At 39.2% G+C, this 23874-nt stretch overlaps 1 protein-coding gene across 1 annotated transcript; it reads left to right on the forward strand.

Annotated features, from left to right (window-relative positions):
• The first annotated feature begins 1718 nt into the window (after positions 1–1718).
• On the forward strand, positions 1719–19619 carry trim54 (tripartite motif containing 54). Its single transcript, XM_039599060.1, has 8 exons — positions 1719–2051; positions 2788–2966; positions 5702–5882; positions 9228–9323; positions 10167–10400; positions 15876–15898; positions 17926–18050; positions 18319–19619. The coding sequence occupies exons 1-8, from the start codon at positions 1860–1862 to the stop codon at positions 18384–18386; spliced, it is 1098 nt and encodes a 365-aa protein (XP_039454994.1). The 5' UTR covers positions 1719–1859; the 3' UTR covers positions 18387–19619.
• Positions 19620–23874: the final 4255 nt, after the last annotated feature.

The raw sequence follows: 23874 nt of genomic DNA on the forward strand, positions 1-23874 counted from the left end.
ACGGTAACACAGAGGTCTTCAGCTTGAATCCCTGTGTTTGTATGTTTGGCTCACTCTGCAGCAGCCCTCCACTCCGGACTATTAATAGTCCTGTTAGCCCATTAGCAGCTTAGTCCTGCCAACTCCATTCTGTTGATTAGCAAATACTTCAGGGTTTTGTTTTTTGTTTTTTTGTCTGTCCCTGGGAACAGACCTCACTGCTGTATGCTGACAGGTTGAAGGCCACAAAGGGGTCTCTGGGTCACATTGTGGACGAGATCAGGCTTAGGTTCTGCATGAGTAATCAATTATAGTTTACCAGGTCAGAGCCTAGCATAAAAGTGATTGTAAAACAGTTCATTCATAGCTACAGTGACAAAAAGAACATGTCCTGCCTCAATGTGCAGCATACAGTGAAATAAATACAGATTCAGACTGCTTCATACATTTATAGACTTTACTATTCTTAATTTTAGGCCAGTAGTCAGCTTTCCTCTGCTCTTTAACATGACTGCATAGATAAACTTCATGTCTTTAGTATTAAATATTAATAATCACAACACATTACTTGATTTGTCTGATCACATTTTGCCCTCATATTAGTTAAAATGACTTGAGTGGTCCATAATATGATGTTGTTGTAGTTGCATCATAGTTATAGTCTGTTATTCCTCAGCTGTCACATCCTTTGATGCCCAAGCTACTGTATAAATGAGATATAATCTGAGGTTTTCTTGCACATTTGACACAGATTTTCAATAAATGCTTTCTCCTGAGACTGAGGGTGCTGAGGGTAAACAGTAGATGGCGCTCTTGAGTCAGTTATCCATTCTCTGACTGATATTTCTGTATTTATATTGGAGTTGAAATGTCCTGTGAGCTGTTGTTTGTTTGGAGCTGCTTGGCCAGCGATTCTGTTCTGCTTCTCATGCTTGATGACTCAGTCGCACACCTTACATTTATATATTTAGTAGAGTGGAAAATTAATATAAAAAAGCAAAGAACCAAACTAAAATTTTAATTTTATTAGGATTTCTTTTAACAGTTGAACCATTTTGGTAAGATTTAAAAAAAAAAAAAATGTTGACTTCTTACTGAATTGAATGTCGTCAAGAAACTTAAATCAGCCGTGGAAAAGAAAATGCTTTAAATGTGTTGACTTGTACCCGGCTCATTATTTAGCAAAGCTTTGTTAACTGAAGTTTGTTTTTAGAGGTTTTAATATTAAATATCTTTGATTAAACAATATTTTCACCCCGAGTACACACTTTGCTTTGCTCCAAATAAGAAGAAGGCTTGTTGGAAAAATACAGCACAACAAATACTCCACCTTTCTGACTAATCTGGTGAGATTAGTCAGAAAGTTGGATGAACAGAGATGTTGCGCACTCGGCGTGTTCTGCAGGAACAAACAGACATCTAAGTTGAGTAATGCTTCAAGCTGTTTATGCCAGCATGCTAATCACCTGAAACTTTGCTGTCACAGGTTGCATTATGTCACCAGGATCCCCCTGAAGTATCAGACTTCATAAAAATAGAATAATTTGAACCCAGATACCGAACCCTGCTGTGATCCCCTGCCACGCCCAGACTTTCAGGAACGCAGTTTAGACAGTAACCCAAGCCAGAACAAACTGAGGAGCTAAAAATACCAACAGAGGGACAGGCTGGCTGCTGTGGGCCTGAGGTGTGTGGGAGGGTCTTTACTTGGGCTTTAGGCAAGCTGGCTGTGGCATAAAGCGGTGGACATGGACAACTGTGGTTAGAAATGGCGTAACAGCTAAGTGGAAAATACTAAAACCAACTAACTTTACAGCCATTTGAGAGTAGAAGGGCGGAGCTTCCTGACGTCTTTGACATCTTCCTCACTGCCGGAGGTGATGAGCTTTGCTCTCGGCTTTAAGCACACGACAGCAGGCAGCTCTGGGCCCGGTGCTGGAAGCGGAGCCACCATGGAGAATCTGGAAAAGCAGCTGATCTGTCCCGTCTGCCTGGAGATGTTCTCCAAACCTGTGGTCATCCTGCCCTGTCAGCACAACCTCTGCCGCAAGTGTGCCAATGACATCTTCCAGGTGAGACTGAAAGAAAAGAAGAAGAAGCCTTCGGGGTTTTTCAGTATTCAGAGATTACACTGTTAGTTTTAAAGGTTTTAGTTGGAGTTCCCCTTTATCTACACTCATCCTCAGAGTCTGCAGTGACCTTAGATTCACAGCTACAATGTGATCGAGTGAAAACCCAAACAGACAGTATTTATTTTGTCCTAGTCCACTCCCATGTTAGCAGATAGTATCTGTATATTAAACACGCTTTTGAAATTTAGAAATCACATTTAGTCATTAATCAACACCAACAACCTTATCTCAGAGGCTTTTGCTAATGTAAAAATATTTTCTTTCTTATAGATATATATTTTTTCTTTCTTATATGCAAATATATTTTTATTTCGACCTAAAAAATCTAATTTAGGGGCACAAAACATTGGAGTTAAATGGCCAGATGTCACAGCACACCTAACATCTGGCTCATGGAAAGTGAATCTGTGGCTGAGCTGAGGCCTTGACTGACGGTGCTGACTCAGGGTGAGTCAGCACCGTCAGTCAAGGCCAAATGTGGCCTGTGGAAAACTGCAGATGTGGGTCACATTTATTGCCATCTGGCTACCGATTCTTCAGTTTAATATAAGTCAAAGCAGAGTCTTCCTCTCTCTTCACTGATACTGGGTTCATATGTGCAACCAAACAGAAATGCACCAGTGAAGCAGTCTGAAGCAGTTTGTTGTTTGGTTTTTTTCCCCCCTCTTAAATCCAGTCAGCTAATCCTCTGTGGCATTCCCGTGGTTCCTCCAGTGCGACGGCCAGTGGCGGTCGCTTTCGCTGTCCGTCGTGCCGCCATGAGGTGGTGCTGGACCGGCATGGAGTCTATGGCCTCCAGAGGAACCTGCTGGTGGAGAACATTATCGACATCTACAGACAGCAGGAGTCCTCCAGGTGAATGACCCAGAGAGGGAGGGTTGAAAGAAGGGGTACTAACCCAGGCAAATGTTTCTTTTAGTGAGCTTTTTAAATCATCACATGTACATATTTGAGGGGGCACACTAGCATTGTAGCGATGTCTCAATACAGCCACAGGATTGCTCTGATGAAGCTGTGTCTCTTAATTAATGAAGTCTAAGCAGAGTTGCTTGCTTCTGTGTGACGTCAATGAGAGGGTATTAATAATGTGCTCATCTCAGGCCCAGACTCAGAAGCCACACCCACCTACTATTCAAGCTTCTGTTTGCAGGAGCCGGCCAATCAAGAGAGAGATGTCTTGAAGGGAGAGAATCTGAAACAGCATGTTCAGTTTTTGAATGCACCTTTCCAGTAATATTTGTTAGTTGTATTAAACCAAAGTCAAGTAGTTGTACCACTGGACACCCAAGACAACCTCTGTTTATATTTCTTGTTGTTACTATGGGACTCACCTTCCTGTGTCTTCCTCAGAAACATTTATCTCATTAAACCAATCCTGATTCACTACTAACTGCCACGTCCAATCCGGGTAAACTCACAAAAGTTAATCAGTGCAAGTTCATCCAACTAATTTATTTTATATTACATTATTATTATGTAATGAGATTAATACAAATCTAAGTAATCAGAAGAATCATAAAAATTAAACATTATACTGTTTGTAACACTTGAAATTCTTCGTTCATCGTTTAAAAACACTAACATGTTTATCGAGAGTGCACTTAGCTGTAGTAATGAGTGACTGCCTGCAGAGAGCAGCATCATATTGTATTACAGCAGGTTTGTGGGTTTGCATGTTTGTCAGCAGAGCAGAGGTGATGTATGCATATACTGTATGTTGTGTTCTTGTTTATTGTGGCTGATATGAAGTATATTTAGCAGTAATGACAAAGCCATGCATGCTTACATAATCAACATCATCATAATCAAATAAACAACATTTTAGCGTTCATTTTTGGGTGATTTGTCTCTCCTTTATTCCCAGAGACATATTTAAAGACAAAATCAAGCACAAGTCACTCAGTTTTGAAGTACTGACTAAAATATGTTAGCCAGTCTTGAGACACGTGTCGGTTTTATATTTTATTGAATTTTCTTTATTGGTATATTAATACATTTTGATGCACAGGTTGATGATTACAGGTGAATGATGTGTTGTGTGCACATGGAAACATGTTGGAAATATGAAGAGTGTCTTTTGTATTGATACATGAGAAAAAGAAACTTCTGATGCTTTCGCTGTAGTAACAGATTGTTACAGATTGTTGCAGATAACACATTCGATTTTTAATAATAGGTAGACAGAAAGATCTGTACTATTTAGATTTTTGCTGAAGAAACCCAAATTCTGAACCAGATCTAAAAGTAGAGTCGTTTTCTATGAGTGTATCAACCAGAATCAGTTATCAAATATTTCCCCAGCATGACTCATGTGGAACCTGATACTGTAACTGTTCCACCTGAGTATAACCAATACCCGAGCACTGTAGAAATGATAGTATGACAGTTGTTTCCACACGCATGCACTTTGTATAAAAAGTAAAGCGTTTCAAGCAGCAGCCTCTTTAGTACATCTGCTCTCCACACTTACTACAACAGATCATCCTCAGTGTAACTTTGTCTCTTCCTCTCAGAATAGAAGCTGAATGAATCAGTGATAAAAAAGAAGAGCGACAGGAGTCCCCTCGTTATCCGTGTGGGCTAAAATAGATGTGATTGTTCACACGGATGGTCACAAATCTTTTGTAACTTGTGGTTTTCTCATCATTTTTTCACATGTGAAAAATATTATCATAACTTAATCATCGTTTCTGTCAGAGACGCCTGCGTCAGAGTACAAAGGACAGTTTATTTCATGAAATTTAGCTGTTGTTTCTCAGAAGCTACAGAATTATCCACGTCCGTGTCAGCTTCTTTTTTTAAATGAAATGTCAGTGATCAATCTGGGAGGAGAATGATGTCAAATCACACGCACAAAAATAAAGGAGACAGCAATGATAATGACCTTTATATACATACACTATTCTTGTATATATTAAAGCTATAATAAAGGAAACCAGCTGAGCTGTAAGTGAGCAGTGACATTCCTGATTTGCAGGTGGCAAAGAGACAGCTGCCACCTCTGCCAAACTCTTTATGCAGTTCTTCCATCATCCACTGACGTCAAAATACGTCAGTGATAACAGAAGTAAACTAAGCTGCTTCAACAATACAGACAATGATGCCAAGTCTTGTGCATGCTGTGCATGGGAATGAGATTACAAATTAGCCAAGTTTCCTTTTAGTCTCATTTTAAGGGTATTAAAATGATGGCTAACAGCTTATAAAAAAGACCTACTTCTGGATTATTTTGTAAGTGAAACACTGGTTTTCATCTGAACTTTCTATGTGCAACTGCCCTTGTAGATGCAGGCTGCTGCAGGCTATCTGCAGGGGTGGGATGTTAAATTTAAGACATTTTTTACAACCTTATTCATATTTACTGTAAAGGAGTCTAAGACATTTTAATTACAGGCTGCTTTAAGTTAAAGATTGACCTAAAATATACTTTTTTCACTGTTAATATGTTAAGGTAAATATTAAAACTGACTACAAATGGGTGTGATATTGACAGAAACCTGTTATATAAACACACCAGGCTTTTATGACCACATCCAAATTTTCCTGGAGCAATCCTTACATTAAACATGATATTTGTTTGTGTCTTGCAGACTTGTTAGCATGAAACCAGAGCAGCAGCAGCAGCAGCTCATGTGTGAAGAACATGAAGACGAGAAGATCAACATCTACTGTTTGTCCTGCCAGACGCCGACCTGCTCCATGTGCAAAGTGTTCGGACAGCACAGAGACTGTGACGTGGCTCCGCTCGGCACCGTCTACATGAGACAGAAGGTGAAGGACAGTTACGGCATACAGTTTACACTTCACGCCACTTCACGTCTGACTAAACCAAGTTGTTTTCGCTCTCTTACCTCTCCTTTTAACCAGTCTTTATTCTAACTGGCCGACCCTTGCAAACAGAAGGTTTAAACAGCAGGTGGGTGATGCTCGTATATTGTAAATATCATGAAAAATGACATTATAGAGCAAACAGTAGGAACAATACTGGTTAAACAGCCTCAGTAGATCCACTTTAAACTCGCTCATAGCACATTACTGATAATTAAGCACTACTGGACATTCCTATCTCTGGTTGCCTAGGTAACCCTTTGATGTGTTTACCACACTGTCACATCTCACATGGTGCACTTCACTGTTGCTTCAGTCACTTGCTTAAAAGTTTGGGAAAGTTTGAGTCTGGATCTGCGCACTTTGTTTCTGCAGCAGTTATTTTACATGTAGTCGACTGTCACCGATGTCACTGACTTTCTGTGGTCACAACATCAGTAGAAACATGCCAATATGTCGTATCACTTATGCCTTCAATACTTTATTAATTCACTGCCCCCACACATTGAAATTTATAATAAAACATACAGCTTTCTAAATGAATCCCCTCAGCATCACCACTACAAAACTTATAAAATGAATCATTGTTAAATGGAACTGAAGTCAACTAATGTGTATCGATGAAGAAGCAGCAGCTCAGGGTGGAGAGGATGGTAGCCAGCTCAAGAAAATAATTAAATGAGCTGATTACAATTTACACATTATCTAAATATGAAGTTAGAAATATGAACAACACAGATAATACAGTCAGCTTTCAAAATAAAACACTGCTTGCTGAAATAAATGCGCCATCTTTGTTTTCCCAGGGTTCATTTGTGATTCTCACCCCTTATTTCCATCTCATACTTTAAATGAGCCCAGTCCAATTCACATTTCCACCCTCAAACAAACTTCCTTTACCTTCATTTAATTTTATTTTCAGCTTACTTGCAGAGAGCCCTGCTCCGAGAGCTTGAGCAAGTTTAAAGGTCAAATCACCACAGAGTTGGTAAAATAGTCTCTATCATGAAAAATACAGGTAAGTGTGTTCATACGACGACCTTTATCTTCCAGCATTTTTTGTCTTATTTCTATTTTTACATTTTTCCTCTTCCTCTTCAAGCAAGATGCACACCAGTTCCCACTGTGGAAACCAGTTAATGACTAAAAAGAGAAGACACAGCAACTGTTAGGATGAGAATTTTAAGACATTTTTAACCTCAATTTTGATTATTCTGATAAAAACTTAAGACCTTAGATTATAAATGACTTTGTGTTTATGATGCAGCTAAAACAAGACCAAGAGCTGACTGATCGAATACTCAGAGCACATGAACAGCATACGTATACCCACTAAAATCAAGGCGTCGGTACATGTACATGATCATCTGTCCATCTAAACATCAGTGGCATTGCTCTGTGCACAGAATTAAAGTGCAACTTCTGTTTTTCAACACACAAAGTCACACAAAGACAAAGTGCAGCAGTTTTGTCATGCAGATGGCAGCAGCAGCAGCGTCCGGCATGTTATCGAGCAGTTGGCTTTGTTGACATTTCAGTGCCGGCCTCTCCATCTCTCACTCTGCATCTGATTCACTCATCTGAAATTTAGATGAGGCTCCTGAAAGTTGTTGATTCCCCATCTTTGTGCAATCTGAAAAACAAAAAAAGTTTGGTGATCTCATTTGGCCGGCACAGAAGCAAGAGTGTTTGTTACACGAGCAGCTCATCAAATCGCACTCTAACTGTAAAGTGGCTGTAAAAGACTATAAAAATATGCATGATGTCATAAGATACTCTAAGCAGATGCATGTTGATGACTCATGTTGTTGTTGTGCTTGCTAGTGGTGGCGGTTACTAATGAGAAAGTACTCATCCTGCGGAGCAATCCTGCGATTACTATGAGAGAGGTTTAAGTTAAAGTCAGCATCTACGAGAATGATAAGACACTTAGCGGTCGACTGTCAGATTTTCTTGTAGGTGGAATTTATTTCTATTTTTATTTTCGGTGATTTTTTCTTCCATAAAATGTCTGTCCCAAAGCAAAAGTTGAAACTGTCTTTGCAGTCCAAATAGAAGTAGTTTAAATATCAAAAAAACAAGGAAAAATAGTGAAAATCTAGAAAGCTGAGCATTTTCAGCTACTCAAACTAATCATGGACCTCTGATCTGAATTAAAGGAATGAAACCAACCACTTCTGGACAAAAGTGCATTTTTCCAAAACACAAAACACACAGACTGTTAAATATGAATAACAATAAAAAAAAATACATAGTATTTAAGAAAAATAGTGGTACTGAAGTGTTTTACTTCAGCTGAAACGTCTAATTTAAAAAATTGAACTGAGGCTCTGACAGTATTTTATCAGCTTATAATGTCACCATGAATACAACAGAGTGCCTCTCAGTTAAGAATACCAGAATAACAGTGACGCAGTAGCTCATCCGGCTCATGGCTCGTCATAATTCACAGGTTACTGTAAAGTGTGAAGTACAGAAAGAACATGATGTTTTCTCGGCATTGGCTTGCTGTATTGTGAGAATCAAAATCCACTGAGAACGAAGAAATGTGACCTTGACCTTGAGCAGAGTTTGACTGAAGACCTTTGAGGTGATTGCCATTGTTTGTAAGTTTTACTAAATTCTGAGCAACACTGTAGGAAGAGTAGCGATTCTTATGAATTGTGAATGTCCATAAAACACCTCACCACTGTGTAAGATCCACTGCAGCTTTGGTACTAAATAGAATGTCAAATATTTAGAAAATATGTAGGGAAACCTCTAAAAAGTCATTTTAAAGAAGATGCTGATGCAGCAAGCTGGTGTTACTCGGGTAGATCATTCCATATCTGAGGAGCCTGAAGAGCAAACACTAGATAAAGCTTAAAAATCCCTCCTGAAACACATGTTGGGTCATTAAAATCTGGGTAATGGACTCACTTTTTGTGCATTATGATGAATTTAACACTTATTGATTTATTTTTAGTTGGTAGATGTAAAAGATGATTTCAATAGTCTAACTGAAAGGAAAGAAAATGATTCATAATTGTTTGAGTGTCTTGATAATTTGAATATATCTTGAAAAGCTCTTCTTGGATGATTATAACAGGGCTGGATGACATTTATTTGTTTATTCACTGGTAAGAAATAACAGACCATTTCCTGACAGCTGATTTCATTGCTGACGGATATGATGTTATCAAAGCTGAGAAATTCAAACACATTAGGTTTGTTTTTGTAATATTTTTTTCCATGTTAACTTTAAGTTTCCATATTAACTGATGTCGCTGATGCTCTGAATGTTTGCAGACGGAGCTGAGTGACGGCATTGCGATCTTGGTGGCCAGTAATGACAACGTCCAGGCAGTCATCTCTCAGATGGAAGCAATCTGCCGCACCATAGAGGTTAGACGTAAACACATGAGGCGCAAAGGATGCAATTTCATATCTAAATCCAGCCACTTTAGCTATACGAGTATATAAGGGTCGCTGAAGAAAACACAATGAAGGGGCTGAGTTAGTAGGGTAAAATACTGAGAATAAAAACTTGAAAGTTTTGGGATTAAACTCATAAATTTGTGAGAAGAAAAACTGTTAAATTTAAGAAAGAAATTATATATTTATGAGGAAAAACTGATTTATTAGAAATATGCAAAAATACAAGTTACAAGACAATGAAAGTTATATGAATGAAATTTACATAAGACAACTCGAATCAGTTACTGAAGAGAGATCATCACCACATTATGTGATCCCTGTTTTGTTTTTTGTCCCTGCATTTGTTGTTTCCTCTCATTTCTGTACTGCCTTAAAAAGCATAATTTTATTTTTTTTAAAGGATAATTATTTCCTTAAAGAGACAAACAGTAATGAGTAGATGAAATCAGTCTATCCTGGATCAAATTTAGCTAATGCAAAATGTGGTGTGTTAACATGAATTTCTGCAATAAACTGAAATTGATTTCTCAGTTACAAAAAAGGGCTGAAAAGTCATTAAGTTGCTGTGACTGAGGCTAGAGACCACAGACCAGCTGTGTTGTGGTTTCTGTGATTTAGTTTTTGCATCTTAAAGGAAAGACACACTGGTTTGGGTGACATCATGGTGGATAGGGTCATTGATACCGATATTAACCAGAAAACAATGACGGTGAAGTTTAAGTGGGACTGATAGTTAGTAAATATCACTACATTAAATTTCACACAGGAACTGCTCAAATGAACTAACGCTGTCACGCCATCATTCTTTAGGAAAACGGCCAGCGGCAGAGAGAACACCTGAGCGGCCACTTTGAACGTTTGGTGTCCATCTTGGAGGAGCGGAAGCAGGAGCTGGTGGGTCTCATCACCAAAGAACAGGATGAAAAGCTCAAACATGTTCAGTCGCTCATCCGTCAGCACAGCGATCACCTGGAGGTGGGCGTCACGCTGGTCGAGACAGGCATACAGTCCATGGAGGAGCCGCACATGCCTCTGTTTATACAGGTGGGAAAAAACTGCAGTTTCTCAAGGTGATTCCTTGTGTTTCCAGACCTGATCAAAAATGACTGTCCCGTTTTTCTCTCACAGTACACCTCCAATTTCGCAATTGTGAGGTGTGTGTCTAAACATTCACATTTATAGAAATATACATCTTTGAAACATAAGGTGGACAGCCTAAAGTCAAATGTCTGCATCGTTACAAAGAAATGTTTCTGTGGTAAATCAAAGTAAGGCATCGGCACGGCTCCTCGTCTTTCCCGTTGCTTCAGTATCATTTGACAGGACGTGGTTATTGTTCGTCTTTTCAGTAGGAGGACTGTAAACCTAACCATGATTCAAACCTCTGGCTCAGATGAAATGAACAGCTCACACAATAAGCCTCATTATGCAATCCATTCTTAACGACTTGTAATGTCACACTTCCTGGTGCAAAATACAAAAAAGAGTCCAGAAATTTGTGCCTCCAATTTTTCCACTTCTAAGTCTTCCAGCAAGCGATTGATTCGTTGATTCTTATTATATTTTTTTTATTGAATATTATTAAGTGGGCAAAATATTTCTGCTGGAAAAGGGACCAACAGTGTGGACAGTGTGGACAGGCCTCCGGGGTCCAGGCCCATCCTATGAGTCGCTGTACCTCCTCACTTCAATTATAATGTGCACTAATTCATGCAGTTTGGTAATGGAAAACTTAAGACACAGATTTAACCAATGAGGTAATGGGTTTGCAAAAGAGTGCTTCTGTAGCAACATGAGGGAGGAGGACACCGAGTGGACGGGCTTGTGCTTGGGGAAGTACTCCTTTCAAAGTGTCTCAGTGAAACTAAATCAAAGGAAATTTATCAGCTTGTCAGACTAGTTTTAAAGCTTTATGCTCCTTGAAAATTTGCAAAACAAATAGAAATGTGTTGTTCTAGTGTGTGGTGAGTTCACTGATCCACTTCTACTCACAGAGAAAATGCCTCCATTTTTATAACAGTGGATACATTTCTCTATGATTATACTGGCACGCTATACATGTATGCTTGTAAATATGCATTGCATTTATTTATTTTTTATTTATTTTTTTTTTTGAGAATAGCAAAGTGGATTGAGTCAAATGCCTCTCCATGAAAGTTGGTTGCCAGTCCAGTTTGCACGCTATGCTGGTATCTAGTTCATGATGAAAATTTTTACACTTTAATAAATTTTTACTATAAATTTTTACACTCTAATTTGAATGTACTAAAATCATTACTGCAATTTTTTTGTCCCATTTAGAGTCAAACCTGTACTACATTTAGCTTCTTTTTAAACCATTATTTTTTAGCTGTTCCATTACCAGCAACCCCACTATCATTAATCTTTGCTGATTATCACTTTCAGATGTCTGTGTCTAACTACCTGAAGTGTTCGTTAATTACTTTGCATTTTTCCATCCTAATCTATTTATATTGACGATTTATCCAATATTTATAGCTATGTCAACATCTTATCTGCTACTTCAGAGATCTATTTCAAACATTAGCACCAGCAAACCCTTTATTACTCTTAGCCCATCATTAAAGCCTTTAAATTTAGCCAACAGGTAATTCCAGCCAAACAGTAATTACTGTTCATTTGTTTTCCAACCACTTTGCTGCCCTTTTAATGCGTTTTCTTTAAATACGTTTCTAGGATTTGTTCCCATAATTACAGTTAATACAAGAACGAATAATTACAATGAAATGGAAAAAAAACCATTTCAAGCCTGCATAATGTGCAAAAGTATGCCTGAAAGATGGTCAGAGTGTTATTTACCATCAAGAAAGATAAAAAAAATATATTTTTATATTTAAATAATAATTCCTGTTTTTAGCTGACAGCTTAATTCATTTTTCCACATCAGCCTCCAGGCTTCCTTAAATACCTCGCTGCTCGATAACACCTGGCCCTCTTTTAATTATGTTAAAGCAACCAATGACAAAACAGCACCACAGATGTATGTTTAAATCAACAGTTTATTTTGTTATTTATTTATTTAACAGTCTCACGGCACTCTTCACGCGCTCCTCCGCTTTCCCTCTACTCATCGATATTTTCCCAGCCTCGGCTCTCATTAGACAGGATAATCCATGCTCAGTGGTCCCCGGGCCACTGATGATCAAGAGCTTTATGTACACAGCCGCAGGGCGAGGAGGGAAACTGGAGGAGCGAGCCCAGCGGGACGCCTCTCCATCGGGCGCTCTGCTTCAACAACACCCCCAAGGACACATGAGTCTCCTCTGGTCCTGAATAGCTTAAAGGCAAACATCATCTCTGACGCTCCCGTGATTAATTCACACTCGTGTAGAGATAATGAGAAGCAGGTCAGCCCCTCAAGTACACCGCATTGATCCACCAATCAATCACATGCTCATACATTTTGATGTATTCCATATGCACGTTCAATGTATGGACTTTTAAAACACACTTAATTATGTAGAAAACACACAATAACTAGCTCGGCCTGAGCACGGGGATGCTCAGCAAGAATAAATTAAATTAACTGATTTGTTTTCCTGCTGTTTTAATCATTGTGTATCTGTAGGTGTTCTTAAAAATTACTACTTCAGCTGTAGCTCAAATTAATAAGAACGGGGCTGACGGAGCAGCAGCACGGTGTGATGGTGATAATGAAAATAAACACCACGGAGTCACTGCAGGAGACGAGTTTAACTCATGTTGAGGAATCTCAAAATTACTCACGAAGCATCTTTGAACTTTTCATCCTTTGTGATGTGCCCTTGTGTAAGTGGAGCAAATTTAACAACAACAGCTGAAGAACATCAAAACTGGCCTACAGCTATACATGAGTCACACTTTAGATTAAAAAAACATTTATTTATACTGGCATTACATGCAAACAGTTCATCTTCATTCTGAAACATGCTCTGAGGAGATTTCAATTGATGCACTTTTTGCAAACAGGGTCTGATTTTTCCATTTCCTGTAATTAGTTTTTTTGTTTATGGTTATTATGGGAACTGCTCATTTCCAGTTCTGTATTTTTTTCCATTTAAAGTTCAAGGTAATCTTTATTTTATCTGTTAAATAAGTATTGCCTTCTGTATGGAAGGAGCCATTTTACCCACAGTGTTCAATACTGTCTTTTTGCCATAGTCAGAATAAACAGGTACAGCTGAAATTTGTCAACTTTTTCAATTTGGGGTATTCAACAATAGAAATGAAATGGAAATACTAATAATAGAACATCCTTTTCAAACAGTTTTTCTAATAACCAAAAAAAGTATCAGAAATTAATTTTTAACTATTTTTTTAGTGAGTTTTATGTTAATCACTCAAGAATTAAACACATCTTTGTTTATGAAATAATCAGAAATAATGTATGTCTAGATGTCTAACAGGTACTGTAAGGGTAACATACTCTTGCCTGTAGAGCAGCCAGTTCTCTCGGTTCAAGCCAACTTTGTTCTGATTGGCTGCCCCTCATAAACAGACGGTTTGAACAGCGGGTGAGTGGGGTGACTGTGCTCTCAGCCAGAGTGGTGACCACATTAGGAGTATCCTCTCTCAGTGACATCATACAGAGCCAGGAGTACAAATAAAACTGTCTAAAAGTGAGTTTTTAGAGTAGTCTGAGGCCAAAGCTTACAGTTACCTCATTATTTGAAACTTTGCCATGTTGATTGATTGATTGATTGATAATACTTTATTCATCCCAAGGGAAATTGGGTTAAGGCTGCCAGCCGTGCCAGCGCCATCTTCCCAATGTTCAATATGATCATTCATTATTATAACAGTATGCGTACACAATAAACCATATACACTTTAAGCTGGCTCCACATTTGGGTTTTGCAGATGTCAACATTGGATGTGCTTCCTGATACAATCCCAAAGGGCCAAACAAAAAAAATCACACTCTAACATTTTTCGGATCACCTTTAGCTTTGATGACAGCGCGCAGTCACCAAGGTATTGTTTCAGTATATTAAGGCATTGTTATAGTGTTTTTCATTTTCCATCCACAGTGGTGCAAATTTTTAACCAACATCTTGTACTGATGATGCATAAAGTCTTCTCTAACACGTGCCAAAGATTCTTAATGGAGCTAGTGTGGACACTGTGGTGGCCAGTCCATATGTGAGAATGATGCCTCATGCACCCTGAATCACCCTTTGAAAATCTGAGCCAAATGAATTCTGGAATTGTTATCTTGAAATACAGCCATGCCATCAGGGAAGAGATAATCCACTCATGGAAAATCCTGGTTCATTCAGTGTATTCATGTAGTCAGTTCACCTCATCTTTAAGAGGTGAGAACTTAGTGGGAGGTTCGTACCTCTTAAATATAGCGTAAGTAGCTCAGGCTGGAGATGCTACTCGTCACATCAGAAGTAACCTGATGATGTGGTTAAAAAATCTGATAGTACGCCTCCTTGATGCCTCCTAAATAAGGTGTTTTGAGCAAGTACTGGAGGAAGACCCTGGGGTCTGACTTGGGAATGCTTTGGTTTCCCTCCCAGAAGAGCTGGTGGACACAGCCCGAGAGAGGGAGGTCTGTCCCTTATCTAGGTCCAGATAGGCGATGGAAATATCCCATCCATGATGATTAAGTCTGGCAAAATAGGTAAAAGCATAACAGGTTGGCATTCTTCAAGAAGCCTGCCAAGAGGCAGTGGTCAAAGGAGTATTTCAAACCAAACAGAAGCCCTAAAATTTCAATGATGGTGTTTTCAGCTGGACTAAAAGAACAGGTTGGTTGGCCTGTTTGTGAATATTTTACCATCATTACAACACATCTATTCCACTAATCTAGATTTATGCAGATTTTGTCAGAATTAATCCAGCTAAAACTTTCTCAGTCAGCTGCCTGAATCAGTTTTTCCCACCTGAAAAAAAGTGAATAATAAAGATCATATTCACGCCTTTCACTTTAGACAGAGCACACATGATTGAATGCGATGTTGTAAAATGTAGATGGACTAACGTAAATGTGTTTTCATAAGCTCCAAGTATTAGTATCATTACAGATATTCAGGCCCTTTTATGGAAAAAAAGTTTCATGGCACACTTTGAGGACTGATTAAAACCTGAAATAAGTTCATAAAACCCGAGAGCCGACAGTTGGATGACCCACGTGTCCCTGAAGAGACGAGCAGGTTGTTACTAAATTCGGCATCTTTACTGCTGATGTCTGCGTCACTGCGTCTCCACGGAGAGAAGTGTGTGCGTGTCTGCCGATGCATTTGTAGGAGAGAGAAAGTCTGAGCCTCAGGTGTCGCTGTTTTATGTTCAGCTCCATCCTCTGCCAGAACAGGTGTTAAAGAAGATAGAGCAAGTGGAAGCAGGTAGTAAACACCATCAGGCCATTCTGGCAGCTGCCAGTGTTAAAAAATCCATGTTTTCATTTAGCACGGTGACGTCTATGACAAATACTTGTGACAGATGTTGTTGGCAGAGACGACTGAAGCACAATGTGATTAACTTTGTCTCTTTTCTACTTTTCTCCACTACCAGAGCGCCCAAGCCATACTGGAAAAGTAAGTGCTCGTTGATGAAGCTCTGATTGTGAATGTGCTCATTCCGTCCTGCATTTCTGTCAAATATTTTACTTTTTACTTTGAGAAGTTTATCTAACCTTAATTTTTAACCCAGCCAGCTTCAGTCTAGATGGAGTCCAGTAAAAAGTGTCTCACAAATACATTTTCATAGGTTTGGGAAAGCTTTCCATCCTTAAGGTGTTCAATCATTTCACTGATATGAACTCCCACATTAAATCGCTCAACAGTCTACACTGATATGGACCGAGTAATGTGTTAGGAATGAAAGAACGCCGCATTGTTTGATAGGAATGAAAAATCATCAACCTACAGAGGGCTGAATTCAAAGACATCTTGAAAATCAAAGTGAAAAAAGTCAGTTTTGCCGAAATTCCATTGCAGAAACTCAAAGTGGTACTCGGTAGTTTGTAAGTCCCCCACATGCCTCTATACCTCCATAGCAGCGTCAAGGCATGCACCTAATGAGACGATGGACGGTGTCCTGGAGGATCTGCTCCTAGATCTGCACCAGGGCTTTACTGTGGTCCCGGACAGTCTGTGGTGCATCTTGGCACCGCTGGATGGACTGATGCGTGTCCCAGATGTGTTCTGTTGGATTTAGGTCAAGTCAGCATGGGGGACAGTCAGTGGTGTCACTTCCTTCATCCTCCAGGAACCAACTGTATGCTTCTGCCACTGCACTAGTGTAGGGTCTGACAATGGCTCCAAGGATTTCATCCCAATACCTAAGTGCCGTTGCTTAGCCTGTAGAGGTCTGTGCATCCCTCCATGGATATTCTTCTCCAAAACATCACTGAACCACCACCAAGCTGAATGATGTTATAGGTGGCATAAAGTTCTCCACAGCTTCTCCAGACCCCTTCACATCTGGCACACATGCTTGAGGTGAACCTGCTCTTTTTTTAAGGAAAACAAACTTTTGTAGCTGAAATGTTTGAGTAAACCTGCTTCTCAAAGGCGCCTCCCCTGAAAAAAGCGTTTGCTTTTGCAAAGCACAACAACAACGACCAATAAAAAGAGCAAAAATTAGCAGAACACACTTCAAAAATCAATTTATAGTGACTGATACAATATTAATTGATTATATATACGGCGTAGATTTTGTCTTAACCTTCCCCAGCAGTCGTTCCCTCTCTGTCAGATATTTGGCCCTTTCATACTAATTACTTGTGGAACAGACGGTTTGGCCACGAGATCGAAACACCAAACAATGCTGCAGTCAGCGAGCGGCTACGCGGGGACACCTGGAGGTCAGCGTGCGTTTGCTTTGCTGATAGATCGAGTCACATTTGGCCTTTTACTTGAAATCGGCATCAGTCTCTGAGATGGAAGTCTGCCTGATTAAATACTTAGCGCTGGTTTTATTGATCCAACACTGGCTGCAGATTAGTTTAACATGACTGAGCATGTCTTATTTTTAATATTGACCTGTATATCTGTGTGAATATCTACAGTATGCCAGTGGTGACACACTGTCTTTTATTACTAGCAGTGAGAGTCTGAGGGATTGTTAAAGCATTTATTGCTCGAGTTTGATGTGAGTTTAAAATGCTTCAAAATGAAATTTCATTTTGTGCTAAATACAGCAGCCTTTTTATGTGCTTTACTGTTTTGTTGTTGTTTTACTCGTGTGATATTTACACTTCAAGTAAGAATAATTCATTTAATTTAAGAACACTATGATCATTTTCTTAAAAATGTGCAGTTACTTTTTATCTGCTACAAACTCATAAATTCACTTTCTTGCTTTCTGCAATTTCCATGTTAAAACTCAGGCTTATAGTAAAGTAACATTATAAGTGTTTTTTGGGGTTTGGCTTTTAAAACTTTGAAAATAAATGAACACAAAGTACAATGCTTCACTTTTACTGCAGACTTAGCAGTTTAGTCTGATGCAGCGCATCTCTTTACATGAGATTTCAGTTTTGTTTTGTTTTTAAAGGGGGATAAGCTTTTGCAGCTGAAATGTTTGAGCCTTGCTATGAAGTCTCTGCGTCTGGTTACAGAATGGCGGTGATGGCGAGAGCCTCGAAGTTGGAGCTCCCAGAGCTCGGTTATGAGAGTATGAGCCACTTCGTCATCGATATCGATGACCTCGCTGACACGCTGAGAAACATCAACTTCTGCTGCAGTATGTAGTTAATGTGGTTACATATACATAATTTAAATAGTTGGAAAACAAAACGGATGGATACTAACTTCCCCTTGATTTGTAAGTCATATTTATAAATCGTATTTTTAAAAATGTCTTTGAAATTGCTGAAAAGAAAATCCTCACATGGACTAAAATCATTGACCTGAGCACATGAAAAACCACACTGAAGTTTCAGCACAAATAAATTGAGTCTATGTCACTCTTATGTTATATGAGGTGACTTCAACATGTTTGTGTGTTTCAGGTGTGGCAGGTGATGAAGAGGATTTTGAAGAAGTGGAGGAAGAGTTAGACTTTGGCTCCAGATTTTAAGACCAAAGGGCAAAGATGCTGATTACTTTTGACTGACTTCAGTGGAGATTTTTAAAAGTTGTCAGAGATGCTGAACGAACAGGCTGTTGACCTGCAATCGATAAACCAAGGCCGTGTAGTGTGTGCGATTTTGGTTTTGAGCGTGTCAGATTGCTCCTCACAGTAGTTGTTCCGCTTCTAGTTCTTGACCATCAGTCGCAGAAGAATAATATAATCACATTTTCACAATCAGGCTTTACATGTTAGAGGACAGAATGTATTTGAGTTTTAGCTCTGAGGACCAATTTTAGTAGTTTATTTAAAGACTGAAATATCATTTGGGAAATGTGACAAATGTTCATTATACACCTTTCCACAATAAATAGGGAATGTGTGTATACATATGTTCAAAAACAAAAGTTCCCTAGCGAAGCTACAACAATGTTTATATATTGTAATGATTGTATGATAAAGAAAGGGGGTGTTTGTACTTCTGCCGAGGAGGCAATGTGATTGGTTTGTCTGTTTGTTACCACGAGTTACTCCAAAAAGTCAACAAACTTTTGCACCATATTTACAGAAATAGGCATAAAATGAAATAGAAATAAAGAAGAAAATCCATATTCACGCATGTCATGAAGAGAATTTTAAACCATAGTTGTAGTAATGCTCGTGTTTACTGGTGGCTGTGGAAACAGAGGAAGCTCATTTTTGATGCTTTTTGGTTTAACTTTTTTAATCAGGAAGTGAAACTCTTGAGATTAAGAATCTCCTTTTTGCAGCAGCGTCGTGGGACAAGCCGGATTAACCCAGCATGCTTTTCACTCAGAGTCTAATTTGCTTTGAAATTGGGCTGAGGATCTCAATATTGTTCCCATCCCTGCTTTAGTCTCAGGTGCTGAAACACATTTGTTTTGCTGATTTTTGCAAATTACTTCCACGTTTGTGAAGTGTGGATGTTTCAAGAGACAGACATATTATGCAGAGAATCCTGAATTAAAATCAGAGGGAGTGTTTTAAAACTGTATTTTGTGGCAAAGTCATTAAACTGTTTTCATGTTTCTTATCTTTGATTTGACTGGATTTCCCTGCTGAACCCATACATGTAGTTTTTAAATCCTAGTTAACAATAAAATTAAAACTATTTTAGAAAATGCTTCAATTTTCCAGACGTGTGTTAAGATCACTGCTGAGTGGTGGGTCCTGCTTGTAGAAGGACATCAGTAATATGACTGCCTTTTTTCCCTCATGTTGCTTCATTGTCAGTGATTATGTTTGGTGGCAAAGTTCACATATTAAACAAATGACATCATCTCAAACCTCATCTCAACACAAACACTCGGGTTGTTCTGGTAATGATGCTAGTCATGATGCTTTTTGATAACATTCAAAATCAAAGGTTTTGAGCTTTTACAGAAACTGAACTCTTAGATGTTGGAAATTTGATAGTTGTAGTTTGAAACCAAACACCATCTTTGTGGAGAGACGCGGGTTACAGATTAAAGTACAAATCAATTTTTTTTCAGTGTGCTGGAGGAGAGTATATGAAATTTTAAAATTCTTCTCCGCTGTACAAGGGGTACTGACTGTTGCAGTTGCAAGATATTATTATTATAATATTCACTACCAGTCAAAAGTTTGGACACACCTTCTCATATATGAAGCAAGATATTTGGAATTATGAAGCAAAGAAAAAATTGATAAAAAAAAAAAACACTCTAAATAACTCTACATTTTAGATTTCTCAAAGTAGTCACTCTTGGCTTTGTTGACAGCGCTGCAAAGCCTTGGCCTTCTCTCTGCATGCATGGTTTCCGCCGTGAAGCATGGAGGAGGAGGTGTGCTGCCACAGCATCCTGCAGTGACATGTCATTCCATCCGGTTTGCGTTATTTGGACCTTCATTTATTTTTCAACAGGACAATGACCCCAAACACACCTCCAGGCTGTGTAAGGGCTGTTTGACCAAGAAGGGGAGTTATGGAGTGCTGCGTCAGATGACCTAGGCTCCGCTGTCACCTGACCTAAACCCAGTCGAGATGGTTTGGGATGAGATGGGCCGCAGAGTGAAGGCAAAGAGGCCAACAAGTGCTCAGCAGCTCTGGGAACTCCTTCGAGACAGTTGGAAAACCATTTCAGGTGATTACCTCATGAAGCTCATTGAAAGAATGCCAAAAGTGTGCAAAGCAGTAATCACAGAATCTAAAATATAAAACAAATTTTGAGTTCATTCACAGGTTTTTATTTACTACATAATTCCATATGTGTTCATTCATAGTTTTGGTGCCTTCTGTGAGAATCTACAATGTAAATAGTCATTAAAATAAAGAAAAACCATTAAATGAGAAGGTGTGTCCAGACTTGTGACTGGTAGTGTATAATTGTTATAAGTTACTGTCTAATATAGAAACCTCTGCTAGAAATCATAATGTGTCTTTGTTTTAGGTGATAAAGATGTTTTAAAACAGAGGTTGTGGTTTATATTAAAGGACTACACAGGAAATCAAGTCCACTCTTCATCTCACAATGATCTTAGACGTAGCAGAAAAGAAACATGATTGGTTCCTTTTTTGTGAGTCTGATATCCGACCAGAATCCGAAAAATATTTCTGACAAACAGATAATAGTTTCAGTTTTGTAACGTTAAAACGTTTGAATATGAACTGTAGGCTGAATAATTTATGTGACGCAGTGACCTTAATTTTATCAGAATTTAAAAGAAGCTTATTGTTGGTTTCAGCAGCAGACTGTAAATTTGCAATGGCTAAATTAAGGAGAGAACGATGAAAAACAGAGCAAGACTAGAAGAATTAAATGCTGCAGAAACCCTGCGGCAGACACTTAATGCCCAATATGACAAATTAGATTAACTCGTGTTTGCATTAAAACTATAATTACTGAACATAAAAACATTGTATCATACCTGCTGTAGATAAAGGAAGCGCAAACAGAGTCAGTGAGAAAGAATTCCTGTATGAAATCTTGGTCGTTTGAGGTTAAAAGTGCAGAAACTCTGGAAATTTCTGCAAATGCAAAAGAAAAGAAAAACATCTCTGATCACTTCTGACAGAATTAGTGCAAATATGTCAGAGGCTGTTTGTGGAGGTTCTTGTTCCTGTACAGAGGGGATGTGTGAAAACATCTCTAACAAGACCACTTACATAAAGCAGCGTGAAGGATTCCCCTCGTCAGTGTGTTTATGCTGATTCAGTCAAAAGGCTGCAGTCAACAACAGCGTCCTCCTCCTCCTCCATCCATGCTGCGTATGCGTGGAGTACAGGAACATGAGGCCGAGCAGTTGGAGAGTCACTGGTGATTGTTCAGACGTGGGATGGTGACACTGATCTCACGATATTTGTCTTTTGTTCTGTACTTGAGGTCCCTGCAGTCCTGAGGGAGGGAAAAAACCCACAGAGATGCAAATAGATGTTTTCCATAATCCTCGGACATAAAAGACCACATGAAATCACACATTTACGTACCTCTGTGTTTCCTCCTGCAGCAGCAGATGCAGGGAGGACTGACTTGGCCACGTATCTCGCCTCCCACATCATTTTGTTCAGCAGAAGAAGCCAATGCATTGTGTGTAAATATATCTGTGTGTGTGTAACTCACAGGAAATGCATCCAGTGGATTTAGCACTGTGTTCTGTGCTGTGGGCGGGAAGGGGAAAAAAGTCTTTTCCATGTGTTTTCTTCAGGATTAAATCTTTCCAAATACTGCAGTACAGCTTTCAAAATGTTATGTAAATTGTAAGAGAAAACACAGTGGAGATTAAAGTCAGTGGGACCAAATGTGTGTGTATATGTCCTAAACCTGGAAATACAGCAATAGATGATTTTGTTAATATCTGGAACAAACTGTCTTTAAGTATGTAAATGACAAGATATCAGCAGGGATGCTTTATCTGCTGCTTTTTAGTTAAAGAATGAATGATCATTCATATCGTCACTGGTAAATATGAAACAAAACCAACAAAGAATTGATTTTCCTAAAGAAAAATACTCTTTGTGCATCCCAATTCTGAGAGATCTAATTCTTCTGTGACATTCCAAAAGCTATTAAAAAGGCATCAATGAGCAATGCTGCCGGAAATACCCACTAGAGCACCAAATGTGTATTAATCCGGGGCTGAAACTGGTCCAACAATTGCCCAAATTTAACATAAAAAGCCTCCAGAGCCAGGATGATTAAAGACATTTGCTCCATGGGTGGGAATGTTGGTTGATTCACCACTTTGGTTCAGACCAAAATATCTCAACATTTATCAAATAGCTTGCCGTTGGACCATGCAAAGATGTTTATAGTTCAAAGTAGAGTTAAAATGTTTTATTATCAATTTTTATTATTTTTTAAAGTTACAGAGAAGGATTTGAGGGTGATGCAGGATATGTCTGAGGACAGTGGGATGGTGGTGAGGTGTGCAGTAGGAGTGACAGATGGGTTCGAGGTGGAGGTGAGGATTACATTACAGATCGCCTCAGAGCCCCTTCTTGTTTATGATGGTGATGGACAGGTTGATAGTTGAGGTCAGGAGTGGACGATGATGTTTGCAGATGATTTTATGATCTGTAGTCAGAGTAAAGAGCAGGTGGAAGAAAGCCTGGAGAGGTGGAGGCGTGCTCTGAAGAGTAGAGGAATGAATATCAGTAGAAGTGAGACAGAATAAATCTGTTGCAGATGCAAACACATGGAGTCACACATCCAAAGAAACAGATGAAGAAGAGAGTGCAGGATGGAGTGGGTGGAGATTCAGTTCAATTCAGTTTTATTTATACATTACCAAATCACAACAACAGTCGCCTCAAGGCGCTTTATATTGTATTAAAACTAAATAAACTATGGTAAATGGTACGGTAGACCCTACAATAATACATACAGAGAAAAACCCAACAATCATATGACCCCTATGAGCAGGCACTTTGGCAACACCGGTTGGGGTGATGAGTGTCGGCGGTGATTTATGACAGAAGGATAGCAGCAAGAGTGTAAGAGAAGGTTTTCAAGATGGTAGTGAGACCTGCTGAAGTAATTTTTTGGAGTCAGTGGCACTGACAGGAGACTGAGCTGCAGGGGGCAAAGCTGAAAAGGATAAGAGTTTTGCTGGGAGTGACCGGGATAGACAGGATTAAAAATGAGTGGACAGCTCAGGTTCAGCATTTGAAGTCAAAGTTTGAGGGGCAACGTTAAGTAGGTTTTGATATTTACAGAGGAGGGTAGTGTGAATATACTTTATTTGACAAAGTATGTCGGATGTGGAGCTGCCAAGCAAGAGGAAAAGAGGAAGAGCACGGGGAAGACTCAAGGATGTAATGAAGGAGGACATGCAGAGGGCTGGTGTGACAGAGGAGGGTGGTAAGGAAAGGCTGGGATGGAGGCAGATGATCCACTGTGGCGATCTCTAAAGGAAACAGCTGAAAGAAGAAGTAGAAGTTAATTAGCCCTGTGATAGACTGTCAACCTGTTCAAGGTGTACCCAGCCTCTCACCCTTTGGCAGCTGGGATGCCTG

The sequence above is a fragment of the Oreochromis aureus genome, linkage group 15 (assembly GCF_013358895.1).
Source record: "Oreochromis aureus strain Israel breed Guangdong linkage group 15, ZZ_aureus, whole genome shotgun sequence".
Lineage (NCBI taxonomy): Eukaryota > Metazoa > Chordata > Actinopteri > Cichliformes > Cichlidae > Oreochromis > Oreochromis aureus.